The sequence below is a fragment of the Nyctereutes procyonoides genome, unplaced genomic scaffold (genome assembly GCF_905146905.1).
Source record: "Nyctereutes procyonoides isolate TBG_1078 unplaced genomic scaffold, NYPRO_anot_genome, whole genome shotgun sequence".
Taxonomy (NCBI): domain Eukaryota; kingdom Metazoa; phylum Chordata; class Mammalia; order Carnivora; family Canidae; genus Nyctereutes; species Nyctereutes procyonoides.
Window position 1 is genome coordinate 3,128,473 of NW_026575123.1, and position 22,817 is coordinate 3,151,289.

Genomic DNA, 22,817 nt, shown 5'->3' on the forward strand with positions numbered 1-22,817 from the left:
TATCCCAATCAAGATTTCTTCATATGCTTTGTCACCAAAGTGACTGAAGAGAGGGCCAAGAGTACAAGTAAAACTGATGTAACAATTCATAAAACGGCCAGTGCTACAGCGTGCCACAAGATACTATCCCAAGATCTAAACCATATGATATCACTGAGGGTTTGCCTCAAAAGCAATGGCCGCCAAAAACCAAAAGTTACATGACCTGCTGAGCAGGTTCTCAAGTGTTTTTACTACCAATATTGACATGATGTCATAGTACTTTTTAGGTTTTATCTTTCTGTTCAATCACACATTGAGTCTTGGTGAAATTTCTTGGCCCGACATTTAAAAGGCCCACTACTTCCATTTTCATGGGGGAAAATAAAACAGAGCTAAGAAAAAAGAAAATTAACAAAATTCTTTTATATTCCAGTCTGGACAAAAATCTCAACAAATGATGAAAAGTATGACTCAGAAGAAAGAAACGGCCTAATTTAAGACGTGGGAAATGGTCCAATAAGAAATGTTTTTGCTACAATTATGTTCATTTTAATCAAACAATGTTTTATTCAATTTAAAGAAATTAATTTACATTTACTTACTTATTTTTTAAGTAGGCTCCACACCCAGCGCAGGGCTTGAACTCATGACCCTGAGGTCAAGAGTCAGATGCTCTACCAACTGAGCCAGCCAGGTGCCCCAAAGAAATTAACTTTTTAAAAGTAAAATTTTATGTCTTTCATTTGTTTTTTTTTTAAAGTTTCCAGGTTTCTGCTTTTTATTTTGCCTTTTTAGAACAAACCAGTGGCAAGGAAAGCAACATTTACAATAAAACATAAAAATATCAGTTCATAATCAAGCCTGTCTCAAATAGTCTTTTCTATAAACTGAAATGTGAATTCTGAATAAAATACTATAAACAGTTTCCGCTTGGTTTCTATACATCTGTAAAGTTGTATCAGGACAATTTGACTAGAAGTCTAGGAAAGACCTTAACTAGAGGATAACAGGCACTTGAGGGATGCCAATAAACACAGCACTCAGCATTCAAATAGAGATTGTCAAACTGTTAACTTTGTGCTGGCCTTTGAAAGAAGATGAAAAAAAGGAAGGAACTAATACACTAGTATGTCACCTGTTCAATATGCTCTACAGACACAAAGCAGCAGAAAGGCATAATTTCTCCCCTTTTGTCTTACAAATACATTTCATTTATTCTACTAGGTCATGATTTATTCCAAGCAACTTTGTGAGAAATTTTTCATTCCAGATCACAATAAAGCATGTGAAGCAAGGGCTTGAACCTCTCGACTTCTCTCAACTCCCATGATCTTAGTGCCCCCCCACCCCCTGCTATTTTACAGCTCTCTCAACTCTCTGAACCAGTCTTAAGTCAATAATCCATTCCTAGATGATCTATCAAATCTAACTGGAGCAGTAACCTATTTTAAGATCAGTTATTTTGGTGGGTGACTTCTTAGAATATTGCCAAAAAATTAGGGGCTCTGCTTTATTACTCTAAAAGCCAGCATTTGTGATTTTCTTTTAAAAAATGTATAATGCCCGAAAGAAAAGGATGTATGGTAGGGGCAACATTAACATTACCTGACAAGATGCCTATTCTCTCTCAGTGACCAGCATCTACTTATGCAGGGCTACATCAAACCCACAACTAGAATACTTCTTTCTTCTAATAAATACTTTGATTATACTAGAGGAAGATATGTATTACCTGTAGGACCTATGAGTGGAAGGACTATTCGAAGAATAACCAAATTCCATAGTATAATGTGATCGCTCTGTGGCTGGGGATGGCGGAGGGTTCAAAATCTAAATGGAAAAGTAATTATTAAAATAACAATAGTCTCTGACAGATAAAGACCATTATACCTTCTTCCTTCACCTGTTAATAGTCTTTTCCTTTACATGGTTAGCACAACCTTCTTTCCCAAAGAACTGACCTCATATAGTGCTTTAGGAGTAGGGAGGAGGTCTCCACCCCTTGCAAGACACAATTTCATCATGGCTGAACAGTGCAAGGTGATTAGAACAAAATCTGTAAGTCACTGTTTTAAGTTCAGTACAGTTCGGTTCTGATTTTTTAAAATTATAAATGTTTAGAGAAACATTACTGACTTAGGAGAAATACCAGGTGTGCTTCCTTTATGGGGAGGTCACAGAATGAAGAGTCTAAGCCTCAGGAGATACTACTCAGTAGTTCTACTTTTACCCAAACTATGAAATTACTGTCTAGTGCTTTCAAACATGCTGACAAATTTAAAGATTTAAAAATGTTCACATGGTGGTGGTAAATACTATCTGTGATCTCTATATGCCTAAGTTCTATACTAAAAAACTTTTTATATTACCATCATTGAGTACCCTCATTTAAATAACTTAAAAATCTAGGATCCTATTTATCTTAGTGTTCAAAGTGAAAGAAAGGAAAACAAGACTGCTTACTGCAGGGAAGTAAGTGCCTTTGGTGCTTGAAGAACTACTTGATGATGCTCCTGTGACATGAGCTCGGTCATAAGGGGGTCCACTGCTTCCCCCCATGATACTTAGGGAGCTGATCATTGATTTACCTCGAGACATTCCTAAAATGGAGGAGGATAAATACTGAAGATGAGTAAGATCTAAAAAAATTACTTCCATGCATAAAATATTTTTATTCAATACTCAGATTACAAATACCAACAGCCTAACAGTTTGATTTTAAAACAATTTAACCCTCTTTTCCTAATAATAATTGAAAATACTTAATGGAGAAGGGAAATGAATATTCTCTAGAAGTGAACACGTATTCTACTGAGAAGTGGCCTAGAATAAGGCCAAGTAAATAGCTCCCATCCCTTCTCTCCAAGGACAGAAGCAGAGCTTTTCAAAATAGGAAGTTTTCAACCTTAGAGGGTTTACAGAAGAAATGGACTATGGAGTGGAGGTTACAAAGTAGGACAGATTAAACAACGGATTTGCTCAAAATGAAACTAAATCCAATTTTAAAGACATGAATACAAAGTATGGAAGAGTACTTCTTCATTTACTGGATGCAAATGTTGTTGGTATCACAACCACCAATGCTGAAGAAGATATTCTATTATTTTCCAAGTTGACTTCCCATGTTTCACTAACTGAAAATAGGTATAGCAACAAGAAACCATGATCATTAACATTTTTAAAATCCTATTTGTTTACTTAGATTAACACCCAGAATAAGTTCTTATTTTCTGACAGCTTTTGCTTGATGCCTCCTTCTCCATATTAATTTTAAAAAAAGGCTTCTTTTCACTATGGGTACCAGAAAGTATTGAAAAGAAAGCCATACTTTCCTAGACAATATGGTCTACCCAAGTACATAGAATTTCTGGCTATTGGCTACGCCTAAATAAACCCTAATAGATAATATATCCCTCCCTACTATCACCCAGCTATTTCCAAATCTGCTGAAAAGGATATCTTAATCTATTTTTTTTTTTTTTTTGCCACTTTTAATTCATGGACTCAGCAGTACTGAGGTCCCCTGGTAGTGCATCTAAAGGACTTGTAGTTTATGATTCTTCACCAAATGTCTAGCTATTCACTTTCAGTAGAGTACATCCAGAAATGCAATATACGTAAGTACATGCAATAAACACAGTAAGTATATATAAATGCATGTATTATGTATTTGCTTTATATCCTTTCATAGAAAGAAACAGTGCTAAAAGAGAATATTCTTATAATTTTTTAAACCCAAAGTAGCCTAGTTTGAAATAGACTCTAGGTAATATCCTGTTTCCATAATGGAAATTTGGCAATCTTGCCAGGAACCAAGACTTGGTTCTCAATCAGTCTTAACTCACCTGGAAGAGATCCTGACAAAGAACTTGGATGTGGCACATAACCAAGGGGCACAGAAGCTGGTCCATGAACTACATAATCGTTAGTCATGGTTTCCCCATCTCCCTTCATACGTGGACACAACATTCTCTGGCAGATAAAGTATATTGTTCCAGACACAAAAATGGTGACAATCACTCCAATAACTGAACCAACCGTATTGGTGGCCTGTGGAGCTGGTTCCTCAGTTGGATCTAAAATGAGAATGCAGTACAGTTATATAATGGAGAAATAACTGTAGACTCAAAATAGTTATTAAAAAAGAGGGCCTCTACATAGAATGTGAGTTAGGGAAGTTACAGCCATTTTTTTTTAATGAATATATATACACCATGCCCCATGGGTATACAGGTAAATATCATTAGAAATCAAAATGAACTATCCTTAAGTGAAGACAGAAATAAAATAATACATTGAAAAGTATATCTGTAAATTGATAAAAACAAAGATGTAAGTGAATTATAGATTTAAACATCAAGCTCTAAATACATAGATGAAATTTATCCTACTTCATTTTGTATATAATAAAACAACATGGTTATTTTGAATTTCAGGGCCAAAAAGGATGGACCCAGGAAAGTCATCAAACGTTTTACCTGGCATAATGAAGAAGCCAAAAACCAGCTCTGAGCTTGATTTTAGGTTTGAAAAGTGACACATAGGCCTGGTGAAGGTGAGATTAGAAGCTAAAGAGAGCATTAGCTCTGAGGCCCAATATGTTGGTGACTTCAGGATGAATCTTGAGGGCAAGAAATGTAAGGTCTCTGATACTTGAGTACTTAGAAAGGCCAGAGCATGAGAGCACTAGAGGAAGACCCTGCCAACAGCATTCAGCTTAACTAAATCCCTAAGCTATCTGAAGCTTTAGAAGCAGGGGGCATCAATATTATAGGTAAAGGGAAATAGCAAAAGGGTCGTCAAACTTATTGTCACTCTTCTATTTAGAAGGAAAATCTTTCCATTCTGAATAGTCAGACTTATCTCATACTGCAGATCATACACACACACACACACTTTTTTTTTTTTTTTTTTTGAAAAAGAGTGCGAGAGACCAAGAGGGTGAGCAGGGAAGAGGGGAAGGAGAGGGAGAGAATCTCAAGTAGATTCCTTGCTGAGCAGAGAACCCTACACAAAGGGGCTTGATCTCACAACCCTAAGATCATAACCAGAGCTGAAATCCAGGGTCAGATGCTCAACCAGCTGAGCCACCCAGGGGCCCCACAACTGCAGATCTTTTAAAAACCTTCCTTCTGCTTCATCTTACCTTAAAGTCTCCCACCCACACAGCTAAACTTGCTCCCTGACAGATTAAATAAATCAGAGAAAAAGGATATCCATAAGTTACAGAATACACAGGGGCTGCCAGTTACATATTTTGTCTGCGGACTCTGGGTACCGACTCTCTCTAGTCCTTGTGAGCAGCCATCTAGCTTTCTTATTCCTTTCTAGTGCCTTGACACTGCTTTTTTAATGCCACGCTTTGAGAAAGAATAGTTTATATCCACTCTCACCAACTCTTAGTCTCTGGGTCACATTACTTAGCTCACTGAAATCACCACCACAGTGAAACCTGTCTGGTAGAGGTCAAAGTTCTCCTATTTGCCATAATCACTGAACTCTTCCTCTTGCTGACCTCTCTAAACATAACATTCAATACGGATGCCTCTTGTTAACTTCTCAAAAATGTCTAATTGATATCCTTCCAAAATACCACTCTCTTAGTTTTACTATCTCTGATCATTCTTTCTCTGTCTCCTTTTGTTGGCTTCCTTCTCTTCTGTCTCATAAGTGTAGGTGCTTGCCAGAGTTCTATCTCCTGCTATTTTCCTCTACTTAACTCTGAGAAACTTCATCCACTGCCTCAGTTTTAACTATCTTTAATAAACTGAAGAGGCCAGTTTCAGAAACAGTTAATAAATTGTTTCTCTTGATCTAAGGACCCATACAATCATCAACAGCATTCTGGGACAGCCCACTGACAACCTGAATGCAACCTATCTACACCACCTTCACCTTCACCAATATCTGACATGTTTTGTAGCTTCAGGGATAAATTAGATCATAAATAAAGGATGGCACCTGGGGCAAATTGAAAGCATTTAAATTAAATTGTAAAAAATTAATAAAAAACCTGTACCAGCCAAATATTACATCTGCAGTCAAATATGGAATGATCCTTTAGTTTTTTATCCCTGCTATATATTCTAAGTAATGACTCTACTCAAGTGAGGTACCTGAGTCAATCTAAACTTATCAACTCATCTAAATAGTCACAAAACCCTTTGTACTCTTTATCTGAAGTAACTCTGAAATCTATCCTCTCCTTTCTACCACCACTGCTCCTCTTGATCTAGATAATTATCTTCTGCTTGAACTACAACAGCCTCCTAAGCATTTTTAAATCAGAGGCTGTAAGTCATTAGATAGTGAAAACAATTTAGTGTGTTGCAATCAGCATTTTAAAACAGAAAACTTCAGGATACATTCTACATAATATGGGTGAGTACTGTCATATGACAGGATGTTTCTTTTGTTTCTTCAAAGAAGAAACTTTTTGTTTATGTGTACACCCCATCTTTGTATTCCTCTTGATGTGATCAAAAAAGTGTGAAAGCACCCGATCTAACATTTCCCTGCCTATAATCTTATACTTCCAATCCATCTACTTCTACAGCTTTCACAATTACATAGCCATTCCAATCCTTTACTTAAGCTTCTCAATGGCTCTTCATTATTCTGGATCCTGTCTAGGTTCTTTAGAAGAAAAGCAAAGTCTTCCATGATCTCATCTTTAAGTATGTTATCTTACTGATACCCATCCGCAAGACACAGCCTATATTTTGGCAGCCCCAGTTACATGTAGTTTCACAAAGCTGCCTGTTTCACTCTGCTTTTGAATAGCATATTCTCGTTGCTTGAAATGCAATCTCTCCATTTATCTGTATAATTAACACTATTCACCGATCAAGACCCAATCTTAAGCACTATTTTTCTAAGAATCTTCCTTGATGAACCCCATCTTCATTCGTGAAGATCTGACCACTCTCTCTTTGGTGCTTCTATTGTACGATCTCTATTATACCATATTTAAAATATCACTTATCACACTCCTTGATCAATAGTATCTACTATGAGCCAGGCTATAGATCTTATATACATTAAATTGTTTAAACTTTTCACAACCACCAGGTTCAATATTATCTTCATTTTAAAGATAAAGAAACTAAAGTTTAACAACAAATAATTTGCTGGTAAGAGGTGGAGCTAGAATTCAAATCCATTCTCTATTTAGCTTTAAAATCTTTATTCTCACTAGTACCTCAACCATAGAGGACTTTGAAAAACTTGGTACTGGAACCATGTACCCTCAACACATAGCAGGTATTCAATAAAAGTTTGCTGAATAAATGAATAGGTTCTAAAAGTCTTATTAGTAAGGCTCCCATTTGAATTTTGTAAAAATACTAGCATAATGTCTTCATTACGAAAAAGAGTTTTTAAATGAAGTCTACCTAAATTCCATTAAATCAGTTTGATAGGGTAGACCTGCCATATGCTGAATTCCATTTAGAACTAAGTTTATCAATTTGGGATGTATTTTATATCAGGACATTGGTCAGTAGTTATGAACCTTGAAGAAACTATGGGTTAGGTATCCTAGAGTCTTTAGGCATAGGGGTATATATGTTAGCCAAAAATCCTTAGTCTGTATTCTAAGGAAGCTCTTAAAGTCACTGAGAAACTGCTGGAAACAGGTCAAGAAAAAAATGAGAGATGATAAACATGGGCTAATGCTCAGAAGCTCAAGCTTATACCACTGACTGATTTCTACATATCTAAATGGTCTGAGAATTTCCTAACTTAGTTGTGGCAAAATAATATTTATTCTTTTCTGATGCTTTCCTAAATGTTTCTGTGAAGACTTTTGTGCCAAGAAAACTGCTGTCTTTAAAGAATTATTAAAAGCGAAACATAAAAAATCCTTCTACAAATAACTAGCTTAACATTAATGCTTGTTTCTTTTCCTTTTTTTTTTTTTTAAGATGTTTATTTTAGAGAGAAAGAGAGCACAAGTGGGGAGAGGTACAAAAGGAGAGGGACAGAATTTCAAGCAGACTCAGGGCTTAACCTCATGTCCTGAGATTGTGACCTGAGCTCAAAGAGTTGGACGTTTAACTGACTGAGCCACCCAAATGCCCTAATGCTTGTTTCTTAATAAAGAAATACTAATTATAAGCAAAACTTACCCATAAAGAAAAAGTATTTTAACAATTCTCCTGTAAGAGTATATATATGGTTTTAGTCCTACTTACAACAATCCAGTTCATCTGATTTGTCACTGCAATCCACATTATGATCACATTTCTTATGTTTTCCAATGCACTGACCGTTGGAACAGCGGAACTGATCAATTAAACACAGCACTGAGAAAACAATGTAAATAGTTTTCTTATTTTTACTAGCATGTAAAGTCAAACTCTGGCAAGAGTCAAAAAGTACTTTCGGGGTGCAAAGGAAAAACAAATTAGACTTTAAAATATAACTTAAAAATTATTCTCTGGGGATTTCCATTGGTAGAGAAAAAAGAGTGGAAAAGAAATCCAACAGGAAATTTCCTGTTTTATTCTTTTACATTTAATTCATCTTTCACTAATAATTCTGTTAAGAATGAAAGAATTCTATCTACATGCATTTCTAGAAACTAAAAAATTCTAAATAATTTGTTCATTTTCACCATATTACAAGTTAGTGGTACAAAGAGGAAGAGATGAAATTATTTTACATTGTAATAAACAAATCCACTAATTCAGAGTTCACTGGAAACAGGCTATTTTATTTTTTAAAGATTTTATTTATTTATTCACAAGAGACACAGAGAGAGAGAGAGGCAGAGACACAGGCAGAAGGAGAAACAGGCTCCATGCAGGAAGCCTGACGGGGGACTCAATCCAGGGTCTCTAGGATCACGCCCTGGGCTGAAGGCGGTGCTAAACCGCTGAGCCATCCGGGCTGCCCTATTTTTACATACTGAAAGTCTATAAAATTTGGGCCTCATCTCTCAATCTGCAAAGCTTACTAAAGTATATAAACCTTATGCATGTTAAGTGGATTAAAACAACAATTTGGAATATGCTAATATGTTTAAACAAATAATGTCAAATGTCATAATAATGTCATAATAATGTCAAATGAAAAAAACCCCGAAACGACCACTGAGCCAAAGCAATAGTCTGAATTTCGAACAATCCAATGTTAATGGAAAAAAAAGAATAAATAACCAGGCCCCAGGAATTTCCGATACCTTCACAGTTCTTCTCATCTGATTTATCCTGGCAGTTTGCATCTCCATTGCATCGGAGGGCACCATCAATACACTGCCCACTGGCACACTGGAACTGGGACTCTGAGCAAACAGGGCAATTGAGCTCGTCACTGTGGTCTTCACATTCAGTAAACCCATCGCACCGCCAAGCCACGGGGATACAGTCAATTTCTCCCGTGAAACAAGTAAACTGCTGAGGAGAACATGTTGGGGGTTCTTCAAATATGAAGAACAGGAGGGAGAGGAGTGACAAAAACAATAGTCACACAAAGGTACAAACACTTGAGTGAAGCTCATTTACTAATTAACATATGCAAATCACTTTTTAATAGATAAAATCTGTAAACTATACCATCTAAACAGAGCATACAATTTTTACATTACATTTAGATTTACTGACTTGCAAAACTGTAAGACAGAAAGAAGTTTTCTAAAAAAAAAGAAAAAAAAAGAAGTTTTCTCATATATGATACTTCAAGTGGGATTATTTGCAATCCATTATAATCTCACACATAACTGAGGAATGATCACTATAATCATCAACCTCCAAATATTTTAAAGTTAGTCTAAAATTCCTAAGTTTTCTAGTGCTGAGGGTTTTTCAAAGAGTGGTCCAGGAATCCCTGGGGAAGGAGATCTACAAAGTCAAAACTATTTTATAATAATACTGAGATGACACTTGCCTTTCTCATTACACTTGCACTGATGCAACAAAAGGAATGATGGGTAAAAGTCTCAGCTCCTTAGCAAACTCAAGGCAGTGGTATCAAACTGTCTTAGTAGTCAGTGCATTCTACACACCCACCACATACTCACAGTTAAAAAAAAAAAAGAAAAGGCCAATTTTATTTTAAAATGTTCTTGATGAATCAAAGTATTTACTATATTAAAATCAACTCCTTGAATATATGCTGTTTTTACCATAGTATCTGATAAAATGGGAATTATGCATAAAGCTCAAGTTGCATACCCCAGTATGATGGTTTCTCATGGGAAAGCACTCTGAGATGTAAACTTAACCCAAAATGGAACACCCATCTTTATTTTAATTTGAAAGAACTACTGACAAACTATAGTTATTTATACTTAGGTATCTGGCAGGAAGTTTTCTAAAAAATGAACTAGTGAGCCCCTGTTACTTCAAGGAAAACAATGGCAAATCAATAACACTGTATTTTTGTAGCATAACAATGGAACTTTTAACCAGAAATGAGAATTTTGGAAAACCTGTATCTAACACTGCAAGGCTGACAGATTCCCAGTACTCGAAAGTTTTTCCTAGTGAGATAGGTGGTGATTTAAACATGTGATTTCTGAGATTTGTCTAAAATCTGAAGATCTGGGAATTTCTGATTGGAATTCTAGTATTTCTAAATGACCATGGTGTATGGTTATAAAATCATGCTTGGGTAAAATACCCATTCAGAGAACAAAATAGATCAACAAATTTTAATATGAGATTGTGAAAAGTTACTATGGTTTCAAATTCCACATGGCAACTAAACCTACAGAAAACTTCCACTTGAAATATTTGGTGTAGAATTCAAGATATATAATTATTTGAAAAGACTATTACTATAGCTCTCTGTTCACCAGCTACACCTCTCTACAAGGCTAAATTTCCTTAAATATTTCAAACAAAACCACACATTACAACAGATTGAATGCAGAAGTAGATAGGAGAATCTGGCCACCATTAAAGAATTCATAAAAATGAAAAAAATTGCCACATTTCTTATTAAAATTATTTTGCTTCAGAAAATGTAGTTAACTTTCTTATTAACAGGTTTATTTTTTATTTTTATTTTTTTTAAAGGCATCCCTCTTAACAGGTTTAACTTGTGAACATGTAAGGGCTTATTACTGTTATTTTTTATAAATATTTTTTAAAGTTCTTGGTTTTAATTTTGACTGTATTAAATATAGATAAACATAACCTATGCAAACAAAAGCTGTTTGGGGTCCTCAATAACTTTTAAAAATGTAAAAGTTGCTGAGGCTACTTTGAAAATTGCCATTCAAGCCCAATTTCTTGGTTTTTACAAATGAGGACACGCCTCTGAGGCTCAGAGTGACTGGCCAATGTCACAGAGCTTCAGATAAAAAAGAGATAGCTAACAATAAAAGATAGGACCAGAATGAGAGTCTCCTTAGTTTTGGCCCATTGCCTTTCATTGCCATTACCATAGGCTCACTGACTTCTTTTAAAAACATGTCTGTTAGGGACACTTGGTGGCTCAGTGGTTGAGCATCTGCCTTCAGCTAAGGGTGTGATCCTGGAATCTCCAGACTGAGTCCCACATCAGGCTCTCTATAGGGAGTCTCCTTCTCCCTCTGCCTATGTCTCCGCCTCTGTGTCTCTCATGAATAAATAAATAAATAAATAAAATCTTTAGAATAAAACAAAAAAACTTGTCTGTTAGTAAATTCTCTAGATAACATAACTTTATTAACAGGACTATGGATGAGAAGACCTTTTTTTTTTTAAATAAAAAAAAATATTTTATTTGAGAGAGACAGAGAAAGAGACTATGCAAGAGGGAGAGAGGAGGAGAGAGAATCTGAAGCAGACTCGGTGCTGAGTGCAGAGCCCGAAGTAGGGCTCAATCTCACAACCCTGAGATCACAACCTGAGCAGAAACCAAGAGTTCAATGCTTAAACAACTGCGCCACCTAGGCAACACAAACTTTTTATCTTTAAAGTAGAGAATACTGCAAATGTGAACATTTTACATGGGGAATTTGAGCTATTATTTAGAGAGGGAATCTGAGTCTATTACATATTCAGCACTATAAATGATTATGAGGAGAATAAAAACAGGTAAAATATATGGTCCATGCTTTAAAGAGTTTTATTTTGATTAGGGCTAGGAAGAGACTAATGAACATACAACAAAATGTCACTCTGAACTTTATGTTAGGCAAACTGTGGTAACAATGCTACAATTCAGAGGAAGGGGAGAATAATAATGGCTAGTGGAGGTTTATTTATTTTTTAAAAAATATTATTTATTTATTTATTTATAAGAGACAGAGAGAGAGGCAGAGACATAGGCAGAGGGAGAAGTAGGCTTCCCTGTGGGGAGCCTGATGCGGGACTTGATCCCAGGATCATGACCTGACCCAAAGGCAGACGCTCAATCACTGAGCCACCCAGGTGCCCTGCCGCCAGTAAAGGTTTATAGATCATGAGGAGATGCTCCTTGAAAAATAAATTAAGACTTAGGATGGCATGCAAAAAAGAAAAAAAAAAATCCCGAAATACCACAAGTCCAGAGGCAAAACAAAACAGAACATGCAACAGTAATCATCTAATTCTAAACAGCCAAACAAAAATAAAGTGAGATATAAAAGGAGATAAGGCAGTAGATAAGGCAGGCTCAAATGGAAACATATCTTGAAGGTCAGGCAAATGAATTAAGATTCTGTACTTCATTTATCTCCACCGTAAAGTCAATGTTAAATTATCAATCCCAATTTTTTTTAAAAAAGATTTTATTGGGGCATCTAGGTGGCTCAGTTGGTTAAATATCTGCCTTCCAACTCCAGTCAGGATCTTTGGGTCCTAGGATCAAGCTCTATGTCAGGCTCCCTGCTTAGTGCAGAGCCTGCTTTTCCCTCTCCCTCTCTTCCTGCTCGTTCTCTTATCTCTCGCTCACTCTAATAAATAAATAAAATCTTTAAAAAAAATTTTTTTTTAAAGATTTTATTTATTCATGAGAGACAGAGAGAGAGAGAGGCAGAGACACAGGCAGAGGGAGAAGCAGGCTCCATGCAGGGAACCAATGTGGGACTCAATCTCAGAACACCAGGATCATGCCCTGGGCTAAAGGCAGGTGCTCAACCACTGAGCCACCCAGGCATCCCTATAAAGGTTTTATTTTTAAGTAATCTCTAAACTGAACATGGGTCTCCAACTCACAACCCCAAGATCAAAAGTCATATATTCCACCAACCAGCCAGCCAGGTGCCATAACAAAAAAATCTTATACACTAACACTGACTGTAGTTTTATTTTTAAGAACAAAAAAATAAAACTACTAAAATGTCCCTCAAAAGGGGAATAAACTGTGGCATATTTTAACAATGAAACACTACTCGGCAATAAAAAGAAATAAACTACTGATAAACTCCTCTATATGGCTGAATCACAAAAATCTTAAGACAATCAGACACAAAAAGAATACAAATGTCATGATTCCTACATAAAGTTCAAGAAGTGACAAAGCTAAATTATGGGGATAAGAATCAGATTAGTGGTTACTTCTGAAAGAGAAGTGGCTATGGAAGGACACCAGGGTACTTTTCCTAATGACAACACTGTATACCTTGATTTGAGTGCTGGTAACACATTTGTTAAAAGGCCCTATTAATTTAACACATAGTTAAAAATATTTAATACACACTTTTAAAATAATCACTAAATGTGAAGAAAAAAATCAAAGGTCTTTTAAAAGACATCTTTTTTTTTAAAGATTTTATTTATTTATTTATTTATTTATTTATTTATTTATTTATTTATTTATTTATTTATTTATTTATTTATTTATTGAGACAGAGAGAGAATGAGAGGCGGAGACACAGGCAGAGGGAGAAGCAGGCTCCATACAGAAAGCCTGACATGGGACTCGATCCAGGGTCTCCAGGATCACGCCCCGGGCTGCAGGCAGCACCAAACCGCTGCGCCACCAGGGCTTAAAAGACATCTTCTAAGTGAAAGATGGTATCTTTGTTTTATCTATGTTATAATTACATAAAGGTAATTTTTCTAAGATTTGCCTTATTAGAGTAACAACCTGGCACCTTGATTTACAAACACATGCTATTTTTTTTTATTGTGGTAAAACATACATAACAAACTTTACTATTTTAATGTATATAGTTTAGTGGCATTAAAGACATTCACATTATTGTTCAACACTTGCTATTTTGGGGAAAGACCCTTCAAGTACCAAAACCTAGCTTTTACTGTGCACATATTTGATCTACCCAACTAACCTGTATGCTCTATCTCAAAGATCTTCAAATATCCTGCAGTCTCAGCAGAGTGCCTCACAGCTGCTACTCAATACATTTTTTTTAAAGTTAGAGTAAGATATTCTTAAAATTCCATCCTATCAACAACTTTTATATCTTGAGTATATAAACCAATCTTTGTACACAGAAATATGTATTTTGTGTAGTTGTCATAGTAGAAAATCATATCTGTATAGTTGATTTTTTGAAAAATCAAAAAATATTTTTTGGCTTCTAGTTAAGCCAAATTTTGGCTACATTTTTATATGAGCTTATGGTCATGTTTAAAAGCTGTATAAAGGGGGAGGGGCAAGATGGCGGAAGAGCAGGGTCCCCAAATCACCTGTCCCCACCAAATTACCTAGATAACCTTCAAACCATCCTGAAAATTTACGAATTCGGCCTGAGATGTAAAGAGAGACCAGCTGGAATGCTACAGTGAGAAAAGTTCGCGCTTCTATCAAGGTAGGAAGACGGGGAAAAAGAAATAAAGAAACAAAAGGCCTTCAAGGGGGAGGGGCCCTGCGAGGAGCCGGGCTGAGGCCGGGGCGAGTGTCCCCAGGACAGGAGAGCCCCGTCCCGGAGGAGCAGGAGCTGCACCAACCTTCCCGGGCGGGCGGAAAGGGGCTCGCAGGGAGTTGGAGCAGGACCCAGGAGGGCGGGGATGCCCTCGGGCTCCCGGGGACACTAACAGACACCTGCGAGCGCAGGAGAGTGCTCCGAGCTCCCTAAGGGCTGCAGCGCGCACGGCGGGGACCGACCGGAGCAGCTCGGAGGGGCTCGGGAGCGGCTCCAGGGAGGGAGCTGCGGGGCGGGAGCGCGAATCCACCAGCGCAGGCCCCGGAGCACAGGGCGCCGGGACACAGCCCAGGATCCGGCCTCCCCCGGGACAGGCAGAGGCCGGGAGGGCCCAGGACAGTGAGGACGCTCCTGCCCCGAGCTGAGCAGATCAGTGGCCCCGCCCCGGAGCCTCCAGGCCCTGCGGACGGAGAGCCGAGAGCCCCGAGCCCCGTAGTTCCTGCGGAGGCTGAATCCAGGCTTCCAGAGTTGCCATAGCAACTGCGACTGTTCCTCCTGAGGCCCCACGGGGTAAACAACCCCCGCTGAGCCCTGCAGCAGGCAGGGGCAGAGCAGCTCCCCCAAGTGCTAACACCTGAAAATCAGCGCAACAGGCCCCTCCCCCAGAAGACCAGCTAGAGGGACCAGTGATACTCCCCCGTGTTCCAATACAACTTGTTTTTGGCCACTCTGCCCTGAGCAAAATGACTAGAAGGAAAACCTCACCTCAAAAGAAAGAATCAGAAACAGCCCTCTCTCCCACAGAGTTACAAAATCTGGATTACACTTCAATGTCAGAAAGACAATTCAGAAGCACTATTCTACAGCTACTGGTGGCTCTAGAAAAAAGCATTAAGGCCTCACGAGACTTCATGACTGCAGAATTTAGATCCAATCAGGCAGAAATTAAAAATCAATTGAATGAGATGCAATCCAAACTAGAAGTCCTAACGACGAGGGTTAACGAGGTGGAAGAACGAGTGAGTGACATAGAAGACAAGTTAATGGCAAAGAGGGAAACTGAGGAAAAAAGAGATAAACAATTAAAGAACCATGAAGACAGATTAAGGCAAATAAATGACACTCTAAGGAAGAAAAACCTACGTTTAATTGGGGTTCCCGAGGGCGCCAAAAGGGACAGAGGGCCAGAATATGTATTTGAACAAATCCTAGCTGAAAACTTTCCCAATCTGGGAAGGGAAACAGGCATTCAGATCCAGGAAATAGAGAGATCCCCCCCTAAAATCAATAAAAACCGTTCAACACCTCGACATCTAATAGTGAAGCTTGCAAATTCCAAAGATAAAGAGAAGATCCTTAAAGCAGCAAGAGACAAGAAGTCCCTGACTTTCATGGGGAGGAATATTAGGGTAACAGCAGACCTCTCCACAGAGACCTGGCAGGCCAGAAAGGGCTGGCAGGATATATTCAGGGTCCTAAATGAGAAGAATATGCAACCAAGAATACTTTATCCAGCAAGGCTCTCATTCAAAATGGAAGGAGAGATAAAGAGCTTCCAAGACAGGCAGGAACTGAAAGAATATGTGACCTCCAAACCAGCTCTGCAAGAAATTTTAAGGGGGACTCTTAAAACTCCCCTTTAAGAAGAAGTTCAAGTAACTCTGAACGTGAATGGGCTTAATGACCCCATCAAAAGGCGCAGAGTTTCAGACTGGATAAAAAAACAGGACCCATCTATTTGCTGTCTACAAGAGACCCATTTTAGACAGAAGGACACCTACAACCTGAAAATAAAAGGTTGGAGAATTATTTACCATTCAAATGGTTCTCAAAATATACCCTAAAAACTACAGAACACTTCTGAAAGAAATTGAGGAAGACACAAAGAGATGGAAAAATATTCCATGCTCATGGATTGGCAGAATTAATATTGTGAAAATGTCAATGTTACCCAGGGCAATTTACACGTATAATGCAATTCCTATCAAAATACCATGGACTTTCTTCAGAGACTTAGAACAAATTATTTTAAGATTTGTGTGGAATCAGAAAAGACCCCAAACAGCCAGGGGAATTTTAAAAAAAGAAAACCATATCTGGGGGCATCACAATGCCAGATTTCAGGTTGTACTACAAAGCTGTGTTCATCAAGACAGTGTGGTACTGGCACAAAAACAGACATATAGATCAATGGAACAGAACAGAGAACCCAGAAGTGGACCCTGAACTTTATGCTCAACTAATATACGATAAAGGAGGAAAGACGATCCACTAGAAGAAAGACAGTCTCTTCAATAAATGGTGCTGGGAAAATTGGACATCCACATGCAGAAGAATGAAACTGGACCACTCTCTTGCACCATACACAAAGATAAACTCAAAATAGATGAAAGATCTAAATGTGAGACAAGATTCCATCAAAATCCCAGAGAAGAACTCAGGCAACACCCTTTTTGAACTTGGCCACAGTAACCGGAGAAGGACAAACAGTGTATGTTCTCATTCATTTGGGGAATATGAATAATAGCGAAAGGGAATATAAGGGAAGGGAGAAGAAATGTGTGAGAAATATCAGAAAGGGAGACAGAACATAAAGACTTCTAACTCTGGGAAATGAACTAGGGGTGGTGGAGGGGGAGGAGGGCGGGGGGTGGGGGTGAATGGGTGACGGGCACTGAGGGGTACACTTGACGGGATGAGCACTGGGTGTTATTCTGTATGTTGGTAAATTGAACACCAATAAAAATTAATTTATAAAAAAAAAAAAAATAAAAGCTGTATAAACCCAGTTATTTTACCTAATTTTCCTATCATTAAAAATTAAATTGCTTTCAATCTGTAGACTGCCACTGTAGAGAATGTCTTTTCTCTTCAGTTGAATTAATTTAGGATTATCCCCAAGAGGAGAATTCTGAATTAAGGTATAGTGACTATTATTATGGTATTTGATGCTACCATGCTATGCTTTAACAAAAGAATATACCAATTTATTATGCTCTCATGAGTGATTGAACCAATTTCACTATCACATTACTGCAGTAGTATCTTAAAAAAAAATTTTTTTTGCTAGGTAAATAAGTAAAAACAATACCAAACTACCAATAGATGTGAATAAAAGAATGCTTTTTTCACTGGATACATTCCCAGCAAATGATACATTAAATTGGTAGAATCTAGAATTCAGTAAATGGAGATTATAGGAAGTAGAATTAATTTATTTGACTTTCTGGGGTGAAAAAAGCTACTTTATTATTAAGAAATATTTTCATTTACAAGATTAATTTCCCCCAATAAGGGCATTTCCACCTTAGTCCCAAGATTAGGTTACATCTGCTACTTGTCATGATGGATTAGCTCTTCTCCCTCTCCCTCTCCCTCTGCCTCTCTTAATCTAGCATTCTGTTGATTTGGCAGTGAAATTACTCTTTATTTTGGGTTATTCTTTATTCACAAATAACCCAAAAGGCTAAGATAGTACAGATGAATGGAATATAAGTGACCAATCAAGTTAGGAGAAAGAGTAATTTCACTGCCAAATCACAGAATGCTGGATTAAGTCATAGAACATGTTAACTGGTAAATGGACCTGCAGAAGGAAATAACATATTTACCTCCACAGGACAGCTCATCTTGAAGCAGAACCAAGTGCATGGGGCAAGAGCACCTTGTAGTACCATCTCCTTTCACAAGACAAATATGTGAACAGCCACCATTATCCTGAGCGCAAGGGTGCTGTCCTGGGGAAAAATAAAAAAGGAGAAGATGACGAAAGAAAGAAAAAGAAGGGAGAGAGAAAGGGAAGAAATGACACCTCAGTCAAAATCAACTTATGAATTGCCAAGGAAACCAACATAAAATTACCTTGGACTTTAATCCCACTAACAATAAAATTCCATTATATCCCTACACAATTGCAAGAAAATGAGGACAATTTAAAAACACAAAAATATTTATATATATAACAAATTGATTAGTGAAACTAAAAACACTGCTAGGGAGAATGCAGAGTCCTAGACATTATTCTATTTAAAATATAAAAACTCTTCTAAAGATTTTAACTCAGAAATTCTACCTTTCTAAAAGATGGCTTTACTCAAAAACTATAGTTGAATGAAATATGGAAATTATGAAATATGGAATATTAGAGTTGTTAAGAAGAAAAAACTTAAATTCACATGGATTGCAACCACTCAGAGACAACCAAAATTATTTGCTTAGTCAACTGCAAAAGATAATTTGCAATGTTACAAATGTTTAATTTCCTTAAATTCTGACTAAATTAAATAAATACAAACTTAAGCAATTTTTCAAAGTCTGTTTCACAAATTGGATTTAATGATGTTGCTTTGAATTTTCCACTTAGCCTGTGTTATAACCAACTTGACATGCATCAGAATACCAACATCTAATGTAGCCACCCATTTATTGTCTGTATTCTCAATAACACATCAGCCCTGCTTCAGTGTGTGTTGATGAGATTGAAAGAGTCAGCTATCTGTAACTCAGCAGATGTGTTAGACTACACAGATGTCCCAAAACAGCTATCAGTCATATTACACTAGAATATATAACCTACATAGCACAATCTTTTAATTCCATGAAATTTCTTTTTTTTTAATTCCATGAAATTTCTGATAAAAATCTCATTCTCTTTAATATCAGAAATTTAAAGAAAAAATTTTTCCTAATAAAAAGTCATATTTAAGTGTTGAATTATAAAAAAAAGATATTCCCTCGAAAGTTCTGAAAATCTCCGTTGAGATTCCCTGCAATAAAACATTCGTTGGTCAACTGAATAAAGAGCTTAGAAATTAAGGCCTTACTTCTATTAAATGTTCAGCCTAAGTCACATGTCATAATTTAGAGTGATGATTCTAATTCTCAAATACCTCTAAGTTCATGAACAGTGACAACATAATGAAGACTTGTACAAGCAATGGTGCTTCCATTCCGCTATTCTCCTTTCATACTTCAGTTCGATTTTAAAGCATTAGGCTGAGAAGTTAAGGAGTTCAATAGTTCTCTCTTTAATATTTCATTTAACATTAGCATTCCTGGTACAATCACATAAAACCCAGAGTAGTGATTGCTACGAGGAGTCTTTTGATATTATCAAGAAATTAGGGCAAGATGATTAGCCATATTCAAAAGATTTTAGTAAGATAAAAAAAATGTTATGGGTACTTTTCTAAGCTGAGAAACGAAAAATGTATCTAGGAGAAAGAAAACCAAGTGCTGTTAAGCAATCTTCTCTAAGTTTATTTCAAAAACTTCTAAACACACTAATTTGTAGTTTGTTTTTGCTTAGTAAGGTTATTCCAAGATAACTATATTCAAAATTACACAAATATAATTTTTGCTTTTGTTCAAATGATGGGGGCACACAGGGAACAAGAGAAATATATACTTTATACCAATATTCTTAAAGGGGCTGAAGGTGAGAAAGAAGACATGATAAGTAAAGCCCTTGTATTAGGGGAAACATTTGAAAAGGAGCAAGACCATTCCTTTCCCCACTCCTGTTTTATGGGGAAAAGATGTTAATTTGAAAAAGCTCCCAGATGAGTTTGTGTAAGGTTTTTAAAAAATGGCAAAATTAAAAGTGTGCAAAATCTTTAAAGAAAAAGGTAAGAAGGGGCACTGGGGTCAGTTAAGTGTCTGCCTTCTTCTGCTCAGCCCTACATCAGATTCCCTGACAAGTGGGAAGAAGTCTGCTTCTCTCCCTCCGTCTGCTCCACTCCCCTGGTTCCTGCTTTCACTCATTCACTCTCTCAAATTAATAAATAAAATCTTTAAAAATAAATTAATTAAAATAAAAAAGGTAAGAAGACCCAGAACATTCTATCTTAATTTCTTACAACAAACATGAATCCTGCAATTAGCAGTATGCCATCAGCACTTACTATATTCCTGAAGGTTCAGCTCTTTCACAGCATGAATGTCACTAAGCTGGGCAATTCGAGCCTGGACTTTGGTTCTACCCTCTCGGCCTGTCATGTCAATTTTTTCAATCATTTGCTGCTGCTTATCAATCCAGTATAGCCAGTTTTCAAACACAGTCAGTCCCACAGGCTGCAAGATATTGGAGTCTTCTAATACTATTCGGTTGGCACCTTTGAAAAGAGAACATTCAACAGAAATGATTCATATGGGTCAAGTCACATATTTAGCAATTACGATCAAATATCAGTTAGATTCCAAAAGTACTGAAAAGAAAAATATGATGAAGTGTCTACCGCAAGTTAAAATCATTCTGAGAAGACACATACATATCAGAGAACAGATTAGACATTTAAGCACAAACAAAAGTAAGTGCCCAATACATACTAAAATACCCTCGTTCATAGAATAATGGAAAAGACAGAGTAGCTTTCAAAATTTTTAAAAAGCAGAGTCCATTTTTCAAATTACATTTTATGAAGAGTCTTAACATATAAATCAAATAAAAATGGGACTTCTCTAGATAAAGCAGTCGTGGTGAGCCCAGAGCTCTGAGTTCTCAGCTCTTAGCCTCCCCTACTTGCTGAGTATACCTGAAGGCTCTGTGAAGAACAACTCCACCCTCACTCTATCTGGCCACTCAAAACACAGAAAAAATGACTGATTCAAAAGTTATCTGGTTCAAACCTCACCACAAAGAATTCTTTCTATAACATCCCAGACATAGGATGTTAACTCTTAACAGACAACTGTTCTTACTGTTGAACTTTAAAAAGGTTGTTTCATACAGTGTGTTGGAATCTGTGCCCCATTCTCCATCCCCGTAGATTCTCCCTCACTCAAAAAGAAAAAATGTATTCATTCCCTCCCTGATCTCATAATAGTCCTTCAAATATCTATAGAACATTTTCTTGGTTCCTAAGTGATTAGAGTTTAATTAAAGAGAGGTATTAGTTTCTATTTTAGAAATATCAGGGAAAGTTCTAGGAAAGAGGCAAGCATAAAGCTAAGTTTTTAAAAGGGAGAAAAACAGGGAGATATTCCAGATGAGAAGGCACTGCTTAGATAAACATTCAGATCCATGGTAAGTTAAACACAAGTTCTCTTAGGCTTCTTCCTAAAAATTGTAGTAAAAAATTAAGGTATAATGCCATAAGAACAAACAGGACAACAGAGCACAAAATGATACAAATTTAGAAGTTGGAGCAGACCAGGGATAATGACATAGTTGCCCAAAGAAAGCTAAATGCCCGCAACTGGTGAAGCCAACAACAAAATCAATTAGCTCAGGAACTGGAAGCACCAGGTAATTTTGGATGAGCAAAGGGAGGAGTTACATGGCTGGGGCTGAGAGAAGAGGACTGATTGAAAATAAGTAAAAGAAGCTATTCACCTCTTGGGTCTCCTCTCTTCCTCTACCAGAAGACTGAAGATATACCTGCTAAAGAAACTGAACCAGATTTTTAACATACCAGGCAAAGACAAAGAGGTAGTGCCATACATGGGATTTTACAGGGGGTATTAGTTAAAAGTCTACTTTCTAAATGGTGAGACTAAGGTTCCAAGAATACTAGCAGCCAGCTTTTATCTTCCTCCAGAAGACCAGAAGACATCCCTATAGGAAATACAAACCACCAACAACAATAATAGAATAAAAAACCTGAGGTGTCCAAGAGAAAAAAAACTTCAGATAGTGTCACCTTGGGGGTCCCATCAGAAAAGAGCCAGGTGTTCATAAGATTCCCACTCCTTCACAGGCAGCAGCAGTGGGGAAAGGCAGAGTTTTTAATGTCTCACTATTAAGTTTAAGACAACTAAAGATCACCAGATATCTAAAATGTATTTAAAGATTTTATTTATTCATTTGAGAGAGAAAGAGAGAGAGCACAAGCAGGGGGAGAGGCAGAGGGAGAAGCAGGCTCCCTGAGCAGGGAGCCTGGATATGGGGCTTCATCCCAGGATCCTGAGATCATGACTTGAGCCAAAGTCAGATGTCTAACCATCTGAGCCACTCAGGTGCCCCAAAACTTCTACTTTTAAATTCAAAGCCCAAAACAAACAGAATAAAGGAATTTAGAGAAATAGATGAAATTTAATGCAGAAGAAAACAAATCAACAGCAACAAAAACCTAACAGGATACTTATGATGGGGGCA

At 37.1% G+C, this 22,817-nt stretch overlaps 1 protein-coding gene across 1 annotated transcript in view; it reads right to left on the reverse strand.

The window, feature by feature from the left end:
• LRP6 (LDL receptor related protein 6) overlaps positions 1-22,817 on the reverse strand; it is a 166,111-nt gene that overhangs the window by 6,660 nt on the left and 136,634 nt on the right. The window contains exons 16-22 of the mRNA XM_055336765.1: positions 20,626-20,835; positions 18,334-18,459; positions 9,167-9,403; positions 8,178-8,288; positions 3,828-4,058; positions 2,446-2,582; positions 1,715-1,812 (exon numbers count right to left, since the gene is read on the reverse strand). Of these exons, the coding sequence (XP_055192740.1) occupies positions 1,715-1,812; positions 2,446-2,582; positions 3,828-4,058; positions 8,178-8,288; positions 9,167-9,403; positions 18,334-18,459; positions 20,626-20,835 (1,150 nt within the window). The remainder of the gene's footprint in view (positions 1-1,714; positions 1,813-2,445; positions 2,583-3,827; positions 4,059-8,177; positions 8,289-9,166; positions 9,404-18,333; positions 18,460-20,625; positions 20,836-22,817) is intronic.